We start from the raw sequence: 21,596 nt of genomic DNA, 5'->3' as shown, positions 1-21,596 counted from the left end.
TTTTGGAGAGTCTTCAGGCACATCATGACTATGCATTACACCACTCTTGAGAGGTTAGATCTCCTGATTCCAACCTAAACTGGAGTGGAGAAAAAAGGCACTCAAAACATGAACCCTGGTTCAGGCTAAGAACAAAGCTCAAGTGCTCATCTTTCATTTTATAGCCAGACAGTGAATAGTTAACAGTAGATAATTTTTTCCACATAACAATAATCTTTCTAGAGGAATGGACCGGAATATGTGACATTGGGTATATTAACTAAGCCTTTGGATAGGAGGCCTTATGAAACTTCTGCAGCTACTCAGGTCACCATTTCTCTGCAGTGAATGCCTGTGGGATTTTCTGTCATTTGGCACACTGGCAAAGAGCTGCTCCCAAAGCAGCACAACATGAGCCAACAGAAGATCTGATCAGATGGGCACTGAGCAGTAACAGACTGTGCAGTCAACTAAGAGTTGGCGTCATGGTCACCAAGCTAGACCATGGCAACAAGAACATGTTAATGTGTAGATCCCTCAAAGGGGGTGAGGATGTTGCTGGGTAGAGAGAGGTAGCCTGTCTAATCCAAGTGAAACATGACAGAGTTTAGACACATAAGAACTTTCTGCAGATTGCAACTCTTGTGGTAAGCCAGTGCTCCACAATGTTGCTCCGAGCATCAGATGAAGCTGAGATGAAATGAGATTTAATTTATGCTTGTATTTTGCCATGTTCAACTTTTTAATCCCATTAAAATACAGGAAGTTACAGGCTCAAACAGAAATAAAAAAAATATATAATTAATACTTTCAAATCAAAATCCAGCTAACAGTTTAGCACTGTCACATTACTAGTGTTCTTCAGTTCACGATAAAATTGACCAAAAAGTGGTTTTCATAATGACAATTATGTTCTCACAACTTTTATAGTCACTGGGCAATTTGAAGAAGATGGCATATAGCACAGAAGATTAGAAAAATTTAGGTTAAAAGGCAGCACAACTGCATGCTCAGAGGTGAGCCAGCTTCAAAGTTGGATCAAATGCAGCTGCAGAACTGCTGTACCATACATCTCTTAAGTGCCTGGATGAGCCGAGGAAGAACTGCTACCTGCTCCTGGACCAGGATGGGATCCTGATTATCTTTTCTTTGATATTCAAGAACAACATGGGCTCCTAACAAACCAATAAAGGAGCTTCTCAACTGCTGAAATTAGGTGTCCAACTTGTTTATGCCCACAGTTGAGGAACACCAATTTCATCAGAGGTTTTTATTCTATGTACTGAGAACCTCTGAGAGACTCTAGGCACCATCAGTAATGATGATTCAAAACATTTTGGCTCTGCTGTGAGATGCGGAAGAGCTATAAAAAATCCAGTGCTGAAACCAAAATAGCATCAGCACCAGGACAAAGTACCTGGATAGTCCTACAGGAACTACTTCACTCTGTCCAGAGCTACCTGGAGCTCACAGTGTTTAAACTTTCTTGAGATTTCAAGTCACTCCTCGTTAGGACAAGTCCGCACTGCAAGGTTAACAAAGCCATTGAAAGGGAGCCTTAGGTGCGTATTCTCCTATAGGACTGGCTGCTGGATCACAGGGTAGAACATTCACTTGTTGCTGTGAGAAAATAAATTATGACTCAGCCAGAAGTGCTAGAAAGGCCTGGGAGTAATATAGTCAGATAAGTGCTCTACCCAGGATCAGTGTGTGCCATGTACAGTGGAGATGTGCCTAGGAGAGCTTGGAAATAGAGTATGGATGCCCTTAGAAGTGACCTAACACAGCACTGTAGGCATCTCATGTGATCCTGTGGGAAGGTGAACTTAAAATATTTTTTCCCCAGTTCTTATTTTTTAGGAATACAAATAATAAATCAACCTTTTTCCTAACATGATGATGTTTCAATCCTTTATTACAAAGGCATTTTATCAAGCAATACTGATGTTTAATCTGTAACAACATATGTGTTGTTACAAATCCAACAACAACATTATTTAACTTTGCTTGCAGACAGATCTGATCACTGTTAGACAACTATCTTCTGAAGACAGTACAGGCATTATTTAACCTCTCTGGGAGGAGAGGGCACAGTAAATTTCTTCTCAAGTTGCTTCTAATCCCTTAGCTATTTACTACATAAATCAAACAAATTTTCAATACATACATGAACATATCAAATCTCCTGTGCAGTTCTGCTTTATCTATTTTGTCTGATTTTACAGAAAATTGAACATTCTGGAAAAAGAAAAAAAAACAACCTGCAAAACCAGGCAGTCACATTTTTTTCACTTTACAAACAGCAGGCTTTTAATTAAATTTTAAAATTAGCTTTTATTACTTCAAATTGATGGCATGTTTACATAATGATCTGATGAAGCACCCAGCAGCTCTAGCAAGTTGCCCAGATGCTTAAAACACAATAATTCATTAGAGATAAAAGAGGTTTAAACGTCCCCAGTATCATCCTGTAGAATAATTCTGTGTACCTCAAATGGGAATTATGAAAATACAGAGCATTAAGACTGAGTAAACTTTACAATCACTGAGTTTTTACTAAGTAAAGTTGCCCCAGCCAAGTGTCCACCATACCTTTCCCAGGTTATCCCTCTCTGCTCCTGAATTGCTATCACACCACTCACAAGGAAACTTTTCCTGCAGAAAGGGACCTGAGGGTCCTGGTCAATGGCAAGCTGAATATTAGTCAGCAGTGCCCTGGCAGCCACGAGGGACAACCATGTCCTGGGGGCCATCAGGCAAATCATTGCCAGCCAGTCGACAAAGGGAATTGTCCCATTCTGCTCTGCACTGGTGTGGCCTCACTTAAGAGTCCTGCATGCAGTCTTGGGTGCTACAACATAAGAAAGACATTAAGCTTTTAGAGATCGTCTAAAGGAGGGACAAGAAGATGGTAAAGAGCCTTGAGGGGAAGCCCTATGAAGAGCAGCTTAGGTCACTTGGTCTATTCAGCCTGGAGGAGACTGTGGGGAGACCTTATTGCAGTCTACAACCTCCTTGTGAGGGGAAATGGACTTCTCTCAAGTGACTAGTGAGAGGACCCAAAGCAATGGCATGAAGCTGTGTCACAGGAGTTTTAGGTTGGATTTTATGGTAAGGTTCTTTACCCAGAGGGTGATCCACCTATAATGCTGCTGCTGCTTTTGAGAACACACGTAGGATCGCTCTCGAGGAGAAAAGACAACGCAGAAAGAATCGCGTCTCGTCGATATCTCCTAGGGAGTCTTTCTGCTGTGCCTTCTGCAACCAGACTTGTCTATCTCGCATTGGCCTCTTTAGCCATCAGCACGCTTGGAGCAAGCGTGGGTAGAGCCCTTTTCAAATCTTCGTTCGCGAAGCCTAGCCATGATGATTATCCACAGGGTGATCAGGCACTGGAACAGGCTCCCCAAAGAAAGGGTATAGCACTAAGCCTGAGAGAGTTGAATAAGCGTCTGGACAGTGGTGTGATTTTGGGGGGTTGTCCTGCGCAGGGCCAGGAACTTGACTTGATGATACCGGTGGGTCCCTTCCAACTCGGGATACTCTGAATCTTCTCTCTCTCAAAACAGTTTCCGCAACATGCTGCTGGCCGGGGGTCAAACACCAAAAGCCTTCAAATATCTTTAACAGCACCGCTGAGACACACGGACACCTACCCCTACCGCCTCTTTTTTTAGCACTGAACCTTCCGCACTCCCGCCGCCCCCGCCCGCAGCAGCGCCGACACTCTCTCCTCACCCACCGCCCTGCCCGCCCGGTCTCCATGGCGCCGCTGCCGCCCCTTCCGGAGCGGCTGGGAAGCGGCGGGGCGGGAGCGGATGGTCGGATGGTGGGGTTGCCGGGGGCTCCGCGGGACAGGCCGGCAGGTGTCGGCGCTCGGCGGGCCGTGGGACTGCCCCGGGCACGGCGCTCCCCGACCGCGCCGGGGAGGGGGCGGACAGGGGCCCGTCCTGCGCCCTCGGCTTGGGCCGGCCCGGCCGTTCCTGTCCGGCTGCTGCCCTCGGTCACTCCGCCCCGGCAGGCGCTTCCTGCGAGTCAGTGTGAAACTGACATCGCAGAACAGCGCTGGAAGACACCGCTAGCGGAGGTGCTGGCTGGGAATAACACCTGCTCGAAAGCAAAACAAAAGAACTGGTGGGGTGTGCTAAGTTGTCATTAAATGTTTTAGCCTTCAGTGCATCTGAGGATGCGATATTTGGGATGTCTCGGCAGACTGCTGCAATAGAGAAGAGTGCTTGGCTATGTAGGCTCACTTAAATGCTTACTACTTTACTATATAATATAATATGTAAAATGATTATGAAGAGTAGTCATTAGAATGAGAACCTCTGCATTAGTGGTGAATGGAACTCTTTTGTTTCTGCTTTTGGAGAAAAGGATACTATGCAAATGAGATTTAAGTACAATTAGCTACCAAAAATGTTGTATTTAAATAAAATACCCATTTAATTTCTTAATGATACTTCATGATTTTTTTTTTTCCCAGTACCCCGAGTGTGACCATAAAATATGATTCTTTGCCTGCTGCACCAAACTCCTTAAGTACTTCTTTTGCCATTTGGTCACTTGGCTTCAACTACAATGGTAGGTTATGATTCGGATAATATATTTTCAGTTTCTTTTGCTCTAGCCTGCTAGCTGTCTGGCTGATGAGGAGAATGCCATCAGTGTTTCACATTTTCTTAAAAAAAAATAATTTTGCATGTCATTTCTGAGCTTTGACATTCCTTTTTTCAGGGATGTGTTCCTTCATAGCCTGTGAATGCTTCTAAACACTTAGTCACTGGCCAGTGCATCATAGGAATTGTTTTATGAAGCTAGTGGTGGTTTTTCAGTCACAACTGATGGTAAACAATTGGGTGCATATAAATCCTACTTCCGCTTAGTATTCTGTTCACTGGTGCTAATATTGTTTTGAATTGTTACCTAATGTTAAGCAGTCAGTGAATTGAATATCTGAAATCATGCAGTTATCCACTAGACTTAATTAGGAAGCGTGAGTGTTAGATATTTTCATAAAAACACCTAGACACTTGAAAATTTACATGTTCTGTTGTTGCAGGAACGCTGGGAGACACGAGCAGGAGAAGTTGCTTTAAGTCTCATTTATTAAAGATTTTACAAAGGTTTTTATAATATTTTACGAACAGCATGCGATATTCGTATTGGACAAAACTATGATTATAGGTTGCTTACTTTGTTCTAATTTGCTATAGATATAGAGACACATTTTTAGGTTGTTTACTGTATTCTAATTTGTTATAGATACAGAGAATATTCAGCTAAACCTTATCAGTAAAAACAGGGTTTGAGAACAGGACTTGCAATATATCACTTAGGCCATAAATGTCAGCACTAAGACAGAAACATCTTCTTAACAAGAGAGAGTCCTTTCTTTAACTTTCCTTTGATCTTCTACCAGGGTAGTTTTACTTTGCTCCCTCGCATTTTCTCATCGGTGCTTTCCAGCAGCTGTAAGGTCTCTTGATAATCATGTCCTCGGTTACACAGCCATTCTCTCGCAATATTCTCCATATTTCCCCCTTCTTTTTTAACGACGACAAGAGAGGAATTTGTTGTCTTTAACATTTCTGAGATCCTAGATTGTAGAAATTGTAGAAAACAAGGGAGAAATAACAAGAGTAATACAATGACTAGAAAGATTATAATACCTTGCTTAATCAAGTCTGAAAGCCAGCCAGAGATTCCCCAGTTAGTGAGCCATTTATCTAACCAACTATTACCAACAGTGATATCATTAAAGCGATTGCAAAGCTTCTGAATTTGAGCATGAATATTGTCACTGTGATCAGAAAGATTTAAACAGCACATTCCTTCAAATTCCCTACAACCATGGCCTTGAGCGAGTAAAAGAAAATCAATAGCAGCACGATTTTGTAGGACTGCATGTCTGACGCTATCTATATCATGTAGTAATGCATCTAAGATGTTAGAGGTAACATTGAACTCTTGGACTGCGAAACAAGCGAGATTTTTGATGTTACACCAATTATGGGCAGCCATTATGCCTGGAACAAAGAAGGACATGGCAACTGCAGCACCTATTGATGAGATTTCTACACGTGAGTTACAATCAGGACCAATACCGTGAATGGTGCGTTTGAAACGGGTGCGATTGTAAGCATTAGTGATTAGGTTTCTGTATGTAGGAGTAAACATTGTTAGCTTACCAACATAGCATGGTCCTCCCCATGAATTTTCTGGGATACCTGGCCAGGCTCTATCACCACAAATGAGGAAGTATCCCGGAGGAAATCGAAAGTTACCTAAGGTGGTGACTTCTTCAGTGCCATAAGTGAGAGGCAAAGATCGGTCTGATTGATTTGTTGTGCCCAGGTTACCCAGATATTCTCTCTGGAGTCAATGGACCAAGTAGCATCAGCAGAGTTATTAGAAATTACAAAAAGTATTGCCCAGAAGAGTGTACAGGTGGTTGGAAGAGGCCACATCGTGAATCAATAAGTTTTTGTGCCAAGCGTAATTGCAGTCCTTTTTAAGACGATCTAATGTGAAACGTACTGCTGCTAATTCTAGAGTTTGTAGGTTATCTGACTTTTCACCTTTAATAAGGTTATGGTGCCATTGCCCATTAGTGAGCCAGGTAACAGCAGCAGTGTGTGACTTTTTTCCTGCATCTGTGTAAACGGTGAGAGCGGAAGACAGCGGAATAGAACTAAATTTGGGAACTTCAAGCCAATGTAATTTCTGTTGCCAAGTAAAAGGAATTTGTTTAAAAGTTGTGGTACTAACATCACTAGGACAATTTAAAAGAGCATTTTGCAGAGCAACATTATTAAGAAGGTACCATTCCAAGGTATCTTTTTTCATTGGCAGCCAGATGATATTTGGTTCAGTGCCGTCCACAGTTCGTATTCGCTCTCTCCCTTTCATGATGATTGTTGCAAGCATTTCGATTTTTTGAACGATTGTTTTGGCTAGGTGAGTACCTACTGTGACCCATTCTAAGACTATTACTTCACGTAGTACTCCCCCTTCTTTTTTAAGAGAGGTATCTGGTGGCACTTGCTGGACAATGGCTCCCATAGCAAAAGGATCACCCATCCAACAACACAAACATAGGGGTACATCAGGGATCCTTCGAGAGATCAAACCCTGCAAAACAAGATCACAAATAGTATTAATAACAGAGTAATCGTCAGAGTTTAAATGAATTGGTGCTGCTGGATCTGTGCCATGTAAAAGGTGACGTAGTTTATATATCAATTCAGTAGGAATGCCTACGATGGGACGTAACCATTGCAAATCTCCCATAAATTTTTGCATGTCATTGAGAGTTTTTATGGATGATTGTAACATTAGTTTTTGTGGTCGAATGACTCTGTTGGTCAAAGTCCATCCTAAATATTTCCAAGGGCAGGTGTGTTGGGTTTTTTCGATCGAGACCACAAGGTGGTGCTCTTGTAACACTCTGAGAATTTCGAGGGTATCATTCGGTTGAAAGGGGTCCTTTGCGGCGAATAAAAGGTCATCCATGTAATGGTAGATAATCCAGGTAGGAAATTTTTTACGGATGGGTTGTAGAGCAGTTGCAACGTAGAGTTGACACAACGTAGGACTATTTTTCATGCCTTGTGAAAAAACAACCCACTCGTATCTGGAATCTGGAGATGCTCTGTTGAGAGCCGACAGGGTAAAGGCAAAACGCTGGGTGTCTCGAGGATGTAACGGGATAGTGAAAAAACAGTCTTTTAAATCAATGACTAGAATATGCCAATCTTGTGGGATTAAAGCTGGATTTGGTATGCCAGGTTGTAATGCACCCATGGCTTGCATTTGTTGGAAAAAGGGGCCAATGATTTGGTCAATAGTCAGGTGAAATAATGCTTGTATCAGCTCCTGTGTCCAGTAAAGCATCAAGACAATAATGTTCATTTTCCCATTGCAAAGTAATCGGTTGTTTGGGTCGGTCAGAAAGATCTAAAGTCAGTAGTACATTATGCCCGGTAGAGCCAAATCCTTTTTCTCCACAATCATTTTTTGTAATAGGACACATTTCAGAAGTAAACTGAGGCAAAGGAATTAACTGTGCTATACGTTGACCTTGAGTTATTTTTACTGGTGGAAAAAGGGTGTATAACATAATTTTAATCTCTCCAGTATAGTCAGCATCAATTATTCCCGGTAGTACAAACAAGCCTGCCAGTGAAAGTGAGGAGCGTCCTACTAATAAAGCTCCCATGGATTTATTGTCAATTACTAATGGTCCTTGAATGCCTGTGGGGATCGCTTGAGGTTTGGTAGTAAAAAGAATAGTATCTATTGCTGCTGCCAAGTCCAATCCAAGGCTGCCGCTTGTTGCGGGTTGGAGGGTGGGGGCTGAGCGCAGAACGCTGCTGTTGTGGGGAGAGCTACTTGTGTCGTAGCGCGGCTCTTGTTGTTCGCGCTTTGTCTCCCGTTTCCCGCACGGCAGGCATTAGTGTTATGCGATGGAGATTTACAGTTTTGGCACCACACTCCTGTAGCTGAGCAATATTTTCTCATGTGTCCTGATCCTCCATAACGGTAACATTTTAATCGAGAAGTATTTGTTTTTTGTGGCTTTGCTGTCATCACTTGAAGAGGCGCAAGGGCAGCCAAGATTTGTGTCTGACTACTCTCCGCTTGTTTTTTCAAGCCTTCCCCTAAGTTATTTAAAGCTTCAATTAAAAAGGCTTGTGTACCCGTAGGGGTTCGAGCCATTCTTTCTAATGCTTCCTCAATAGACCAGTCTGCCCCAAGAGTATTGATAATTGTTTTGGTAGCCTGATTGGAATTTTGTAAAGCACATTGCTTTAAGATTGCTCCTTTAAGATAATCAGGTACACCCGCTTTTGTTATTGCATCAGCTACTTTATCAATAAAAGTTCCAAAGTGTTCGTCTTTTCCCTGCTTTATGCTCATATATAAAGGAGTTCCCCCAGGATCCTTAACACGGTCGATTGCATTACGAGCACAGCGCATCACCTCTCTAATCTTATCAGCCCCAAGGAGCATTTGTGCTTCAACTCTTAACCAAGCACCTAAACCTAATAATTCTTCCATAGTGACTCCTTGCAGAGGGTCACCTGGTCCCCTCTGTGTGGCAACAGATTGTTGTACTTGTGCTTGCCAATGTGCATTGTTTAATGCATTTGATGGGGAGAGAACAACAATTTGGCTATAGTGCGACAGTCGGCAGGCAAAAGAAGCTGAGTACTCCAAATGTAATCAAGAATCTGGCGAGTGGGTTCCCCAGTCGCCCCATATTGACTAACAGTGCTACGAAGTTGACTAAGTAATTTCCAATCTAAAGCTGTCATTGTGATTGCAGTTTGAGGATTGCCTTGAGCATCAGGGGGTCCCGGGGTATATGTTACGGGACATGCCAGATCTACAGCAGCCAAACCCTCCATATCCCCATCTCGCATGCATTGCCGAGCAAATGCAGCCCATGCTTCTCTACGTTCTCGTGCCATAGCCCCCGCAAGGTCACTGTCAGCCCCAGGGACAGGCATACAGCTAGGCGTAGGAATAGCATTCGTGGAAAGGGGGGGTGGCGGCAGCGCCGATGGTACAGCGGCATTATTTTCTGTAATAACTTCTACCCCTGAAGACTCATTGCGGTGTGTAGGAGTACTAGGTACATGCATTACAGAAACCGAAGGGGGTAGAGGTGTTGTAGATTCAGAAAACCAGGTTTCCCCAAAAGACTTATTTTCCTCCTTTACCATTACAGCTTTTTCTACTGCCCGCTTTTCAGCCTCATGTTGTAGCAAAGTATTATACACACTGCGCCACAGCTTAGCATATTTTTTCGCTGTTTTATCCTCATCAATAACCCTCGTCCATAAATCATCTCCAAATTTCCTCCACTCTGTTAAAGAATGAACAGTATGGGGATTAACAAAAAACCCTAATGAGTGACCGTAATCTAATAAAAAAAGTAATTCCTTCTTATAGTCAATATCTGCTAACCCTTTCTTTTTTAAGAAATCCCCAAACAATTGATATGCTGCTTCCCTCTCCATACCTTATCTAGGCGCGCCTTTGCAGCTCTTCAAGGAATCGGCAGCACGTAACAGCCAGGCTCGTCTATACGACACCAGGGATCCGGGACACGTTGCGGGCAATGTCCTTATGATCACCTCCGCTGCGAGAGAGGTCTGACCCCTTCAACGTCCCGTTCTGTGCAGGCTCGGGACTTACGCGGTCCCTGTTTCGGGCACCATTTGTTGCAGGAACGCTGGGAGACACGAGCAGGAGAAGTTGCTTTAAGTCTCATTTATTGAAGATTTTACAAAGGTTTTTATAATATTTTACGAACAGCATGCGATATTCGTATTGGACAAAACTATGATTATAGGTTGCTTACTTTGTTCTAATTTGCTATAGATATAGAGACACATTTTTAGGTTGTTTACTGTATTCTAATTCGCTATAGATACAGAGAATATTCAGCTAAACCTTATCAGTAAAAACAGGGTTTGAGAACAGGACTTGCAATATATCACTTAGGCCATAAATGTCAGCACTAAGACAGAAACATCTTCTTAACAAGAGAGAGTCCTTTCTTTAACTTTCCTTTGATCTTCTACCAGGGTAGTTTTACTTTGCTCCCTCGCATTTTCTCATCGGTGCTTTCCAGCAGCTGCAAGGTCTCTTGATAATCATGTCCTCGGTTACACAGCCATTCTCTCGCAATATTCTCCATATTCTGTAGTGGTAGATTCTAACAAACAATAGCACTTTAAGTAGCTGGCTTTTTTCATGAACAGGTAAGAACTTTGTGTTAGGTACATTGTAGATGAATGGTGAAAAGCCTGAGTGGTTTTGTTGTATATTTCTTTGTTGTTGTTGTGTCAAGTTTTTCTTCCCTGAATTCTATTATAATGAAATATGAAATATTCACTATCTATGAAATAACTGGTGCTACCTTGGAGTGGACGTGGCTCATGTGCCTTCTGTTCCTTGATGTTCAAATAAAGGTATTTGCTTTCACGAACAACTGATAGGGATGGTTTAAACTGAGGAAATAACACAAATATCTTTGTGGGAAGAGGTATCTATTACAAATGTTTCTAAGCTTTACTGAATATTAGAGCTTATTACAATACATTCCTAGGGGCTTTACCCACCTGCCCCTGAAATTAATGCATTGCTTCTCTGGACTTTCCTGGAGCTGAATCAAGTCCCAAGCATTCTCCTACAAGACTTTGGTTCTTAGTATTGTCCTCTATCTCCTCCCTGCCCTGAATCAGTTTCATTGTTTGGTGCATTTAGCAGCTGCACATTATTGCTGGACAAAGGAGGCATCAGAGCTAAAGTGAATGCCAGAGGAGGAAAGTTAGGAGCCAAGGAAGACTTTCTTTTTTTGTTTATTCTGGTTTGAAATACTTGTTAAAGAACTCATTATTCTTTTTGCTCTTCTTGAAATACAGGAATATCAGCTGCAGGTATACTGAAGTGAAAGACATTCCAGAGGAGCTAAATTCATTAAAGGAAATGGTATTGAGTATACTACGCAATGGGGTAGAGAGCAGCTTTTCCTGATTTTGCTGTGTTTTGGCCAGACTTCTTAGCCTGCCTTGGAGAAAATCTGGAGTGGACACTGGTTTTGTTTCTTAGCCACCATTTCTTATGTCATAAGAAACTCTTCGCAAATTGTATTGTGTGCTGAAGTAACGTTCTGAGCACAAGGTCATCGTTTCAATTTTATGTATTAATAGTTGGGCACCGGTACCTAGAAGTTAAACTGTTTTCTTCCTGGACAACTGTTCAGGGACACTTTGGCCTAGCCTTTCTGTTGAATTAGTGACCAGCTTAACAAAGGAGAGCAGGTTTTCTAATTGTCATCGCTAACTGTTTTGGTTAATATTTGTCACTGCTTTTATTATGTGTAATTTCTATTCCTATTTTTAATTCCAATTGCCTTTCATTTTTCTAAGGCTACATAATTTAGCCAAACCTTGTGATACAGTTACATGAGGTCTCAGCTGTTTAGTATGTGCCAAAGAATGTTTGAGCCTATCTTCTAATTATAAGTCCATATCATTCATAGAGATTTTGTGGTGTTTTTATGTATGAGGATGTTTAAACAACTCATGTAATATCTAAAAACACTGTTGCGATTCTTGCAGCAACAAGCTTTGGAAGTGGCATTGGATCGTGCCGAGGTAAGAAGCAGCTAAATTATTTGCTTGTACATAATATATTGGTCTCACAGTTATAAAAATACAACAGTAATTTTTTTATCTTTTCTGAAAAGCAGTGTAAAAGCATGTTATGTAATTATGTGTATGTGTATAAATAATCACTCATACACATAACACTGAGTTTACAAAATTCTCCCTCAAATTGCTGTCATGTATTTGTCTCTTACCCATTGTACTGCAAATATCAGCAAGTGCAATGGTGATAGACTATGCAGGACTTCAGTTTTCCCCTTTTAAACCAGCGTATCTTTGTGCTGTGAAATAGGCAGAGCTCTACAGAGACAGCTGGCAGAAATGTATGGTAAAATCCTCTTTAAGGGTGGCCCAGTTAGAACAAAGAGGCAAGTGCCTTCACATTCGTGTTCTTTCATGCTGATGTGATACAACAGTTACCTTGAACTCTGTTATGGGAAATGCGTGTTTCTGTGGGAGAACCTCTCTTCACTGACATTCTGAACTAAGCTGTTAGTCAAAATACTTCAGACAAACAATAGAGATTAGGAAAAACCTTATTAGAATATAAATCATATTTAATGTAGGATGATATCTCTCATATTCTTTTTTAATTTGAATATTTAATGTACATGAATTGTTTTTATAATGCACAGCTCTATAGAGAAAACAAATGTAAATGCAAAACACAAGGGGAAAACTAAACTTCCTGAAATTAGTTTTGTTGAGGAGAACTTGATCGTAGTTGTTGTCAAGCCAGCATGCATAAATTTGGTTGTATATTAGCATGTTCACCACATTAATGTCAGTGTGTTAACTATGTGAACTTCAGTAACAGCTAAGTACAGTATTGTTAATGACTACTGTAATTAAAAAAGACAAATGCAAAATCAAGCCTTTGTGTGCAGCGAGAGCCATGGCCATGAAATGCTACTTTTGACAACTAAACTGAGCTGTGTTCTTGTTGATGACTATAACACAGACCAGATCGTGTTCAGTACTCTTTTGGAACAATCATGTATCATAGCTGTTAATTATTTTCTATATTCATGGAACACTGTCTGGTAATGATGTAAAGTTGTGTGGTAAATAGAATTAAATTTCTTTATAATGTATGTTATTTTTTTGTTTACTTTTCTCTTGTAGTATATCATTGAAAGTGCCCATCACAGACCTCCCAAAAGAAAATATTTATCCAGTGGAAGGTACTAAGAGTTTCAGTATTCAGTTTTTAAATAGCATTTCTTTGATTTAATTTTGGTTACATATTAAGCTTTTTTAATTGCAGAAGATCTGTGTTTCAAAAACTCTATGATTTATATACACAAGAACGTGAAAAAGAGCCGGAGATAAAGGTAAGTGGAAATTGCTGAGAAGCTTTTCATTGCTGTCTAAACAGCCAAGTTCAGAAAATACATTTTCTTTTATTTCACTTAATTTCTTTGTTAAAAGAAGAATAAACTCTTCCTTCTTTTGTAGTTACCAAAGGCTAAAACTGCAGGAGAAACCATTATTATGACTTTTGTGGACTAAACTGTGTAATTTAATAGCATCATCTTAGTTCAGTTTGAAATAAAAACAAGGTAATGGGAGAGTTAATGACTACCTGGTAACCCTAAATCTGTAATAAAGTAGAATGCTTGCTGAGGATTATATGTAGTGTACTCTTGAGATGCTTTTCTCTATATGGAAAGAGAGAATTTCAAAAGAATGGTCTGGAATGGACAGATATATCTAACAAGTTAATTAGAGAATATTACTATTAAAGTAACTGAATGATATAATGTGAACAGTAAGGCCTAGACTGTCTTGAGCGACCTGTTCATTCTGTCTTAATCCCGTGTCACAGAAGTCAGTTGAGGTCAAGTTCAGGGCCACTGTCAATGCTGCATGCATTGTTGTCAGTATCACTGTTTCAGAATCAATTGCTTAGAATGACTTCCATGGGAAAAACTGTGGATAATTTTTGACTCTGTGCTTTGTTGTAAATTCAAATTTATTTCTTGAACAGTTGGTCAACTCTGAAGTTTGTGAAATTTTTTCATAGCATTAGCAAAGAAGCTCAAGCAGACTTAGCAGTGCTAAATATAAGGCACAAGTTACCTTGCTAAACTGTGAATGTCAAATGGAACAAGAAGAACAAGCTGTATTGCTGCTTACAAGGAAATAAAAACAAATGAGAAGATAAACGGACGTGAGATATTAATTACCAATCATCTGTAATTCCTTTCAGTGATTCTGGTAGGGTTAATTATATTTAGCATATGATCCTGATTCAAATCACAGATGTGAGGTTTTAAGCAAATTATAGGCTTGAAAAGGTTGAAACATCAATAGTGAGTGGGTAATAAAATATTTGAGCAGCAGGAAGATCAGCCCTGCTAGACTGGAATCTGGGAAAAACCCTGGCATTTTAATGCAATAGGTCTTGCTAAATTAGAAGGCACTGGGCAAACTTACCCAACTTCAATAAAATTGAAGTAGTGAACAGAGTTATAATATCACCGTAGGTGAAAGAAGTTGTTGCTGATCTAGATTTGAATAAAAAATTAAGTTCTTTATTAAGGAATTGGAAGCTTATGATAGGCAAATTTGTATGTAGAGCCCTTATTCACTGAACTAAGATGTGGATGGTTAATACATATCTTGCTCTTGTATTATGGATTGTAATAACTGAAAATGAAAAATCAAAGATCACGTTACAAAGGTTAAAAGAGACTGTTTCACTATTGTCAGACTTCATCCACAAGCATAGGATTGTGTGTCTCTTAATTGCTACAGCAAAACTGAGCTAAGTTCTGACTAGAATTTAATCAGTGACTTGGATGTAGCTTAAAGGTTTTAGTGTACAAGAGCAGGGGCCTTCCATAAATAAATATCATGGCTATTTTTTGCATACGTAGACAAATTTTTAGGAAAAAGATATTGTTTATTTAGAAATTCCATGAGTGGTTACTAGTAAGTATAAATTATTCTGTGCCCATATTTTAGATGGAATAGTGCCCTTAATTGAATGATCCTTTTTCTGCAGCTCTTGAAAATAATAAAATTGGATTAGAACTGTTAACAGTATTATCAGTAGGAGCTTCTACAAGTTGTATTGGTTCTATTCCAATGATAGGAAAATTGAATTGTTTTTTATTGTTTTATTTGTTATTTTTAAATATAACTTTAATGTAATTAATTTCTTCCTAATCTCTTTCACATAACTTACAGAATTCTCATATTTCTTTCTGTCCTAATGCTAGTACATAGCTAAATATGAAAAAATTAACTTATCCAACACAGGGGAACATACTCAAAAGCTTTTCAGTTTTAAAAGAGAGGATGTCAGAGTATTTGAGTGCTGACTTTGCTCTCAAATGGCATTTACTGTACCTCAGGCTGCTTCCTACTGTGTCTAAATGAAAGCCCGATAGCTATATCCCCTACTCAAGCATGTGTCTGAAAATTGAAGCACTGCACCTGCAGCCTCCTGGTGTTTGGTGAATGGTGGAGGGGTTAATAGGAGTTCTAGCTGAAGAATGTTTTGCTTAAGATGATACACCTCCAGCATCCTGTATGAGAAATTGGCTTTCATGAGCACTCTTACCTCTGTTGTTGCTGTGACATACATTCCCCATTGTCCCACCCGCCTCCAGTTCTTTTCCCATTAATTCTAATTTTGTTTCAAGTCCTTTTTCTCTAAGTTTGTTCCCCTGTAAGTTATAATCCTGCTTTCTCTCTTTTCAATATATATGGAAAGATGAATTTGGAAAAAAAAAAAAAAGATAGCCCACTACTACTTACTTGGGTGTATGCGAAATAAGTAGCTTGGCAGAGTTAGTAGAGCACTCAGGTTAAACTCCCTGAGCTGATATTCAGAGATGAACTCTGGCCTCCAGCCAGAAGGTGTAAAAATCTGAGGTTGTCTTAATTTGTTGCTTAAAGCCCTTCTAAGGGGTCTTTAAATGTTTCAGTTGGTAGGATATATATGGGGTCACTGAAACACATCAAGTAATTTTAAAAATCTGTTATACGTGGAAAAGATCATTCGTATAGTTAAATAAGGGAATAGTGTGCAGAATAGTCTGCAGCTGCTGGATCAGATTTCAGCAAATACAGACAAGAAAATGTAATTAAAGCTTCCAAATACTGTAATTCAGTATTTTAATCCTGGAGATAAATATCTGCTTCTGTTGGGAATATTTGAAAGTACTAAATATTTTACTGTTTTTATCAAACAATGTGTAGTGGATAAATTATGTTTGTAGAAATTATACAAATAAATAGAGCCACTGTAGATTTATAATATCATAGCATAGCATCATTCTTATTAACTGTTGTCTCTGGACTTCCAGTTCTAGGGTTTTTAATTTATATGAGTGGTTTTTATTCAAAAAACCTGTGTATATAATTATGTGTGATAATACATAATATATTTACTCTGTTGAATATAGCACAATTAAATTTAACTGGGCTTGTTTAGATGTATACTTTATCATTAATCTAAATAATAGTCATATTCTAGCAATTGTTTCTCTTTCTACTAATTATTTCATTGTACTATGTTCATGAGCAATGTTTACTTTTAAAGCAGAAGCTGAGGAGAAATGTGAATTTACTTGAGAAGCTGGTTATGCAGGAGACGTTGTCATGTTTGGTAGTGAACCTCTATCCGGGAAATGAGGGTTATTCACTTATGCTCAGGGGAAAAAATGGTTCAGGTAATATTTTTACTCTTTAATTTTTAAAAAATACTCAGAATGCTATGTAAATAGTTGGAATATATTGTTGCTCACATTTAACTGTTCCACTTCTAGGATCATTCTGGGGACAAGGGGTCAAGGGAGAACAAACAACTGTACTTGAATTAAAAATTTACATAAAGCTGTGAGGTGCAGTGCAAATCTGTAGATACGAGCCTTTTTAATAGCCTTTCATTCTCTTATTTCCACTTAGTTTCTGGAGTTGCATATCTAAGTTTCTCTTACATCAGGTTCCTTCTGTCAGATTGTTTCTGTCAGATTGTTTTCTGTATCTGTCTAAAGGCATTTCTAGGTCTGTCTAAAGGCATTTGTGTTCTGGTTTGGTTGTATCTCCTTGCTGTTGGTACTGTGACATGCAATAAGAGCATAGAGTATGTCACCTGCGAGCAAAAATTCTGTCTATTAGCACCATAAGAGCAAAATAAAGCCCTGGGAACAGAAAGGGATGTGAAAACTAACACTGTGCAAAAAAAATGGTCTGTTTGGATAGTTTCTGCCAACCCTGCTTTTCCCTGTAGCAAGTTTGCTTTAGATTTCTCATTGTTAAAGTTGGAACTTGTCAGGCAAAAGAAAAGTAATATGTTTAGTTTAAATTCAGATTCTGAGACCATTCGTCTGCCTTATGAGGAAGGAGAGCTGCTTGAATATTTGGATGCAGAGGAACTACCACCTATTTTGGTTGATCTTCTGGAAAAATCTCAGGTTTGAAAGTTTTTTGTGTTTTGGGTTTTTTTCAAAAAGAACTTAATGTTTTGGACCCAGATAGACCTTGATTTTTTTGAATGCTTTGCACAGGTGTTTCTAATCAAAAGACACTTGTGCATTTGAAACTGTAATATTATTGTTATTCAGGAAAAAAAATACTGAGGAGAAAGAGATAAAAATTGCTATGGTTATAGCTGTAAAACAGCTTCAACTCTGTGATGTAGCAAAATGCCCTTTGTTCTTTATTGTAACGACAATGCTTGGCATGGGAATTTCTTGAAACTACATTGCTGGCATATGAAACAGTATGTTTTAAGCTTGTATTTTAGGTATGTCTTCGTATGTTGTAAAGAGCATTGGTCTGAAAAAATTAGTGATTAGTTTTATTTATAGTTTCACTGAATTTTATATGCTATATAAAAAACTTCTATTTAGAGGTGGGGTGAATTGGTAAATATTTGTTTATTTAAAAGTTGTTTTTCTTTCTTTCAACTAGGTTAATATTTTTCATTGTGGATGTGTCATAGCAGAAATACGTCACTATAGGCAGTCTGGTAACATGAAATCTCCAACATACCAAAGCAAGCACATTCTTTTGCATCCTACAATGCAAGTAAGAAGTGGCTTAAGTAATTTCTCAGTATTACCATAGTTCCTAGACTGGATATGTACTATTACAGAACATATATTAAGAAATCTTATCACTCAATTGAAAGCTTATTACCATTATGTCTTTCTTCTTCCTCAGACTTTAATTTGTGATGTGCATTCTATAACAAGTGACAACTACAAATGGACACAGTTGGTTTAGAGGTTATTTTAAAACTTTACAATGATGTCATAAATACATGATAAAGTTAAGTTACTTAAAGTTTTCTATTTGTTTTTCATAAATATAGAAATTGCTCTTTTTTTATTAATTCAAACTGTCAGTGTGTATACTTTTGCATGGGTCACGCTTCAGAGAGCTGCCAAATTAACTTAATAGCATCTTTCCACAAGATGCCATAGAATACAATAGGATTTGCTGAAGGTTTTGTAGAATCATACCTTAATTTTTGGAAGTGCAAAATGACAGCCTTGGAGTGACTCTAACTAGTTTATCCTACTTCATTCATTGCAATGTGCAGCCCCAGAAAAGCACTGGCAATCTAATGAAACAATTGCTCCTCCGCCTTTATTTTACTATTGATACTTTTAAAGTAAAGAGAATCCAAAGTAACTACAGTTGTACAGTTACAGTTAGTGAATTGTTGAACAGCGTGGTGTACTCAATGTGATTGTATGTGAGAGCCACAGTCATGCTCAAATCTATTTCAAATTGTAATCTAAAGTAGATCATCTTTATGGCACTGATTGCCAGTACATCAATATAAATCACTGACAGAAAATGGATTTCACTGGTATGTTTAAAGCAAGCAAACAAAACCCACACAAAAAAAACCCCAGAACATGACCTGTACTTTTCAGCAGATTTCGTGGGTTTTTTTCGTATTGGAAACCCTACCCAAGCTCTGTAACTGATAATAATGGTTAGGGATACTTAATTGTTGAATAGTTTCTTTTGTTGACTGTCCACACGCAATTTTTTCTGTTTTCTCTAAGATGATTTCCATCTCCATAGGTATATAAGAGCTTAATTAGTGTAAACGTTTTCATAATTTAACATTTTAAACAGCTGTGTATATTACAGGAGGACAAACTCCTACTTGAGAGCCAACTTATTTTGGCTACAGCAGAGCCTTTGTGTCTTGATCCTTCGATAGCAGTGATGTGTACTACAAACAGACTCCTGTACAACAAGCAGAAGATGAACACTCGCCCCATGAAACGGTAGTTTTCAGTTTGAAACATTTTCAAAGAAAAATATAAATAACGCTTTATGTGAAAATTTAGCTACTCATATGAAATACTTACTGAAATATTAGGATTGTGTGAGAAACACGCAAGAAATGATATCTTATTTTTAAGTGCTCAATTTAAGTGCTCTGTATTTCAGTTAGTAGTAGATACTATAGTATGCTTATTTTTGTATATCAAAGGAAAGTCTATATATATTTTCTCAACATAATCTGTTATATTGCAGTTTGAGTTTAGTCTTTCTTTTTTTTCATAATTTATGTGGAGGCTGAGTCAGATGGCAGATCAGTATTGTAAAATATATAAATGGATATGTTGCATATTGGTCTCTGATCTGTTAAAAGCTATGTATAAGCTTAATTCTGAATGAAGAAGTCAAGGGAATTATTTGTATGTTTGATGATCAGGCTAAACAGAAGTGTAGGCATATCAGAATCTTGAAAAAGTTGGAATTATTTCACTTTTCTGCATGGTTGTTCACTTTTTTCCCACAAAAGCTTGAAATGGTTCATATTTGTTCTGCTACAAGAATTTCTTTCACTCTGTAGAAGGGAAATGTACTAATGGTCTGTTGAAATTACTGAAATATTTAAAATTAGATCTGTATTGTAATACTGTGCTAATGCAAAACTAGTGGCAATGTCTAAAATAGTGAAATTGATCAAGCTGTCCTTGAAATGTGAGCTTGGTGGTCAACAAACATTCCACTAGAAAAATAGACAAAGGTGTTAAATGAATGTCTGGAACAGCATTACTATAGCAACGAGTTTGTCATGAAACAAATAGAGAGCATTTACTGTGTTTGTAGTTACATAAGCAGTACAAAGATCTTTTGATGGAACTGAAATCTGTGATAATATACAAATCATAGAATCATAGAATTTTAAGTTTAGCAACTTCTTAATTACTCCTTTTGATAATGTATTTTAATTATGCATTTAAAAAATAACCTGGTTCTTAGTGTTGAAACTCATGAACAGAATACTAGTATATTTTATAAATATGAAGTAAAAAGAGTTGTACAGTATAATCCAGAACAGCAAATTTAAATTAATATTTTAAAAACCTGTTAGTCTCAATGTAAGTAGGATGTTCTCTGCATATCTTTGTGTTCATACACAGGCAGTGGAGAATTTAATATTGATGGTTTTACAAGCTTGTGTCATTTTGCCATAGGTGCTTCAAAAGGTACTCAAGGTCCTCTCTGAACAGACAGCAGGAAGTAGCTCACTACTCAACTCCACCTCAGCTCAGACTACTTGACTACTTACAGAAAAGGAAGGAGAGGAAAGCAGCCCAGCAGTATGACCTCAAAATTTCTAAAGCTGGAAACGTAAGTGTTCTGAGAAGTAATTTCATATGCTTCTAACTGTTTAATTAAAGCATGTAATATATTAATCCTGCTTTTTCATTTTCCAGTGCGTAGATATGTGGAAACAGAACCCTTGTTACTTGACTGCACCTTCTGAAGTAGACGTAAGACCAGTTGTTACCATTAGCAATTATTAGCAATTGTATTGAACATTGTATTATATGAAGAAGTGACTAAAGAGTATCCAGTATCAGAAAATAAAAATGGGGTAACTTTACCATTTACAATTACTTTTCTGTACTATAAGTTATAAACACAAGTGAAACCACACCGCAATTGTAATAGAATAGTTTGTATGAAGTAAACAGTACAACTGTTACTATTTTTCTTCTGTGGGTTCAGTGAGCAAATGTCTGTTTGAAGTTGTTTGACAATATAAAAACCAGAAGAACAAATTAGGTTTGTAGATTATTTAAAAATGAGTCACTTCTCATCTTGGTAGAAATTCCTCTCTTTGATGTGTTATGATACTATGGCACATTATGATTTTGAGAAGTTTTGATTTTTATACAGAGAATTCTAGTTGAGAGTTCTTTTGATCACCCTGTGTGCATTCTTTTCTCAGGGACATTCATGTTCTTAGTTTCTGGCACTGCTGAAACACATACTACCAGTGTACAGAAGGGACTCATAGAATCATAGAATATCCTAAGTTGGCAGGCACCTACAATGATCATCTCCTGCAGGACAGGAAATCCCCAAAAATCACACCAAGTGTCTTGTTCAAACACTTGAACTCCATCAGGCTTGGTACTGTGAACACTTCCC

At 38.4% G+C, this 21,596-nt stretch overlaps 2 protein-coding genes across 2 annotated transcripts in view; both read left to right on the top strand.

Annotated features, from left to right (window-relative positions):
- Positions 1–3,742: 3,742 nt before the first annotated feature.
- On the top strand, positions 3,743–10,375 carry LOC126648737 (uncharacterized). The gene is made up of 4 exons (XM_050332166.1): positions 3,743–4,113; positions 4,466–4,563; positions 10,019–10,140; positions 10,218–10,375. Exons 1-4 carry the CDS (start codon positions 3,743–3,745, stop codon positions 10,266–10,268), a joined length of 642 nt encoding a protein of 213 aa, XP_050188123.1. The 3' UTR covers positions 10,269–10,375.
- Positions 10,376–10,405: 30 nt separating this feature from the next.
- Positions 10,406–21,596, top strand: part of LOC126649785 (transcription factor SPT20 homolog) — a 30,100-nt gene continuing 18,909 nt past the window's right edge. Inside the window, 11 exon segments of the mRNA XM_050334204.1 lie at positions 10,406–11,484; positions 12,117–12,152; positions 13,290–13,348; positions 13,432–13,498; positions 16,723–16,849; positions 17,490–17,593; positions 18,093–18,209; positions 18,345–18,401; positions 19,293–19,429; positions 20,633–20,789; positions 20,876–20,932. Of these exon segments, the coding sequence (XP_050190161.1) occupies positions 11,482–11,484; positions 12,117–12,152; positions 13,290–13,348; positions 13,432–13,498; positions 16,723–16,849; positions 17,490–17,593; positions 18,093–18,209; positions 18,345–18,401; positions 19,293–19,429; positions 20,633–20,789; positions 20,876–20,932 (921 nt within the window). The 5' untranslated portion in view covers positions 10,406–11,481.

The sequence above is a fragment of the Myiozetetes cayanensis genome, unplaced genomic scaffold (genome assembly GCF_022539395.1).
Source record: "Myiozetetes cayanensis isolate MyiCay16 unplaced genomic scaffold, myiCay2020 scf5-8, whole genome shotgun sequence".
Taxonomy (NCBI): domain Eukaryota; kingdom Metazoa; phylum Chordata; class Aves; order Passeriformes; family Tyrannidae; genus Myiozetetes; species Myiozetetes cayanensis.
The sequence above is the reverse complement of the archived record's forward strand: the minus strand, read 5'-3'. Positions and strand labels throughout refer to the sequence as shown.

What these genes read in the sequence shown, in the direction of transcription:
- LOC126648737 (XM_050332166.1), top strand. Translation starts at nt 3,743, where the DNA reads ATGGCGCCGCTGCCGCCCCTTCCGGAGCGGCTGGGAAGCGGCGGGGCG. An exon ending in ACTTGGCTTCAACTACAATG is followed by an intron (nt 4,564 to 10,018) that starts GTAGGTTATGAT and finishes TACCTTATCTAG; the next exon opens with GCGCGCCTTTGCAGCTCTTC. An exon ending in TCACCTCCGCTGCGAGAGAG is followed by an intron (nt 10,141 to 10,217) that starts GTCTGACCCCTT and finishes CATTTGTTGCAG; the next exon opens with GAACGCTGGGAGACACGAGC.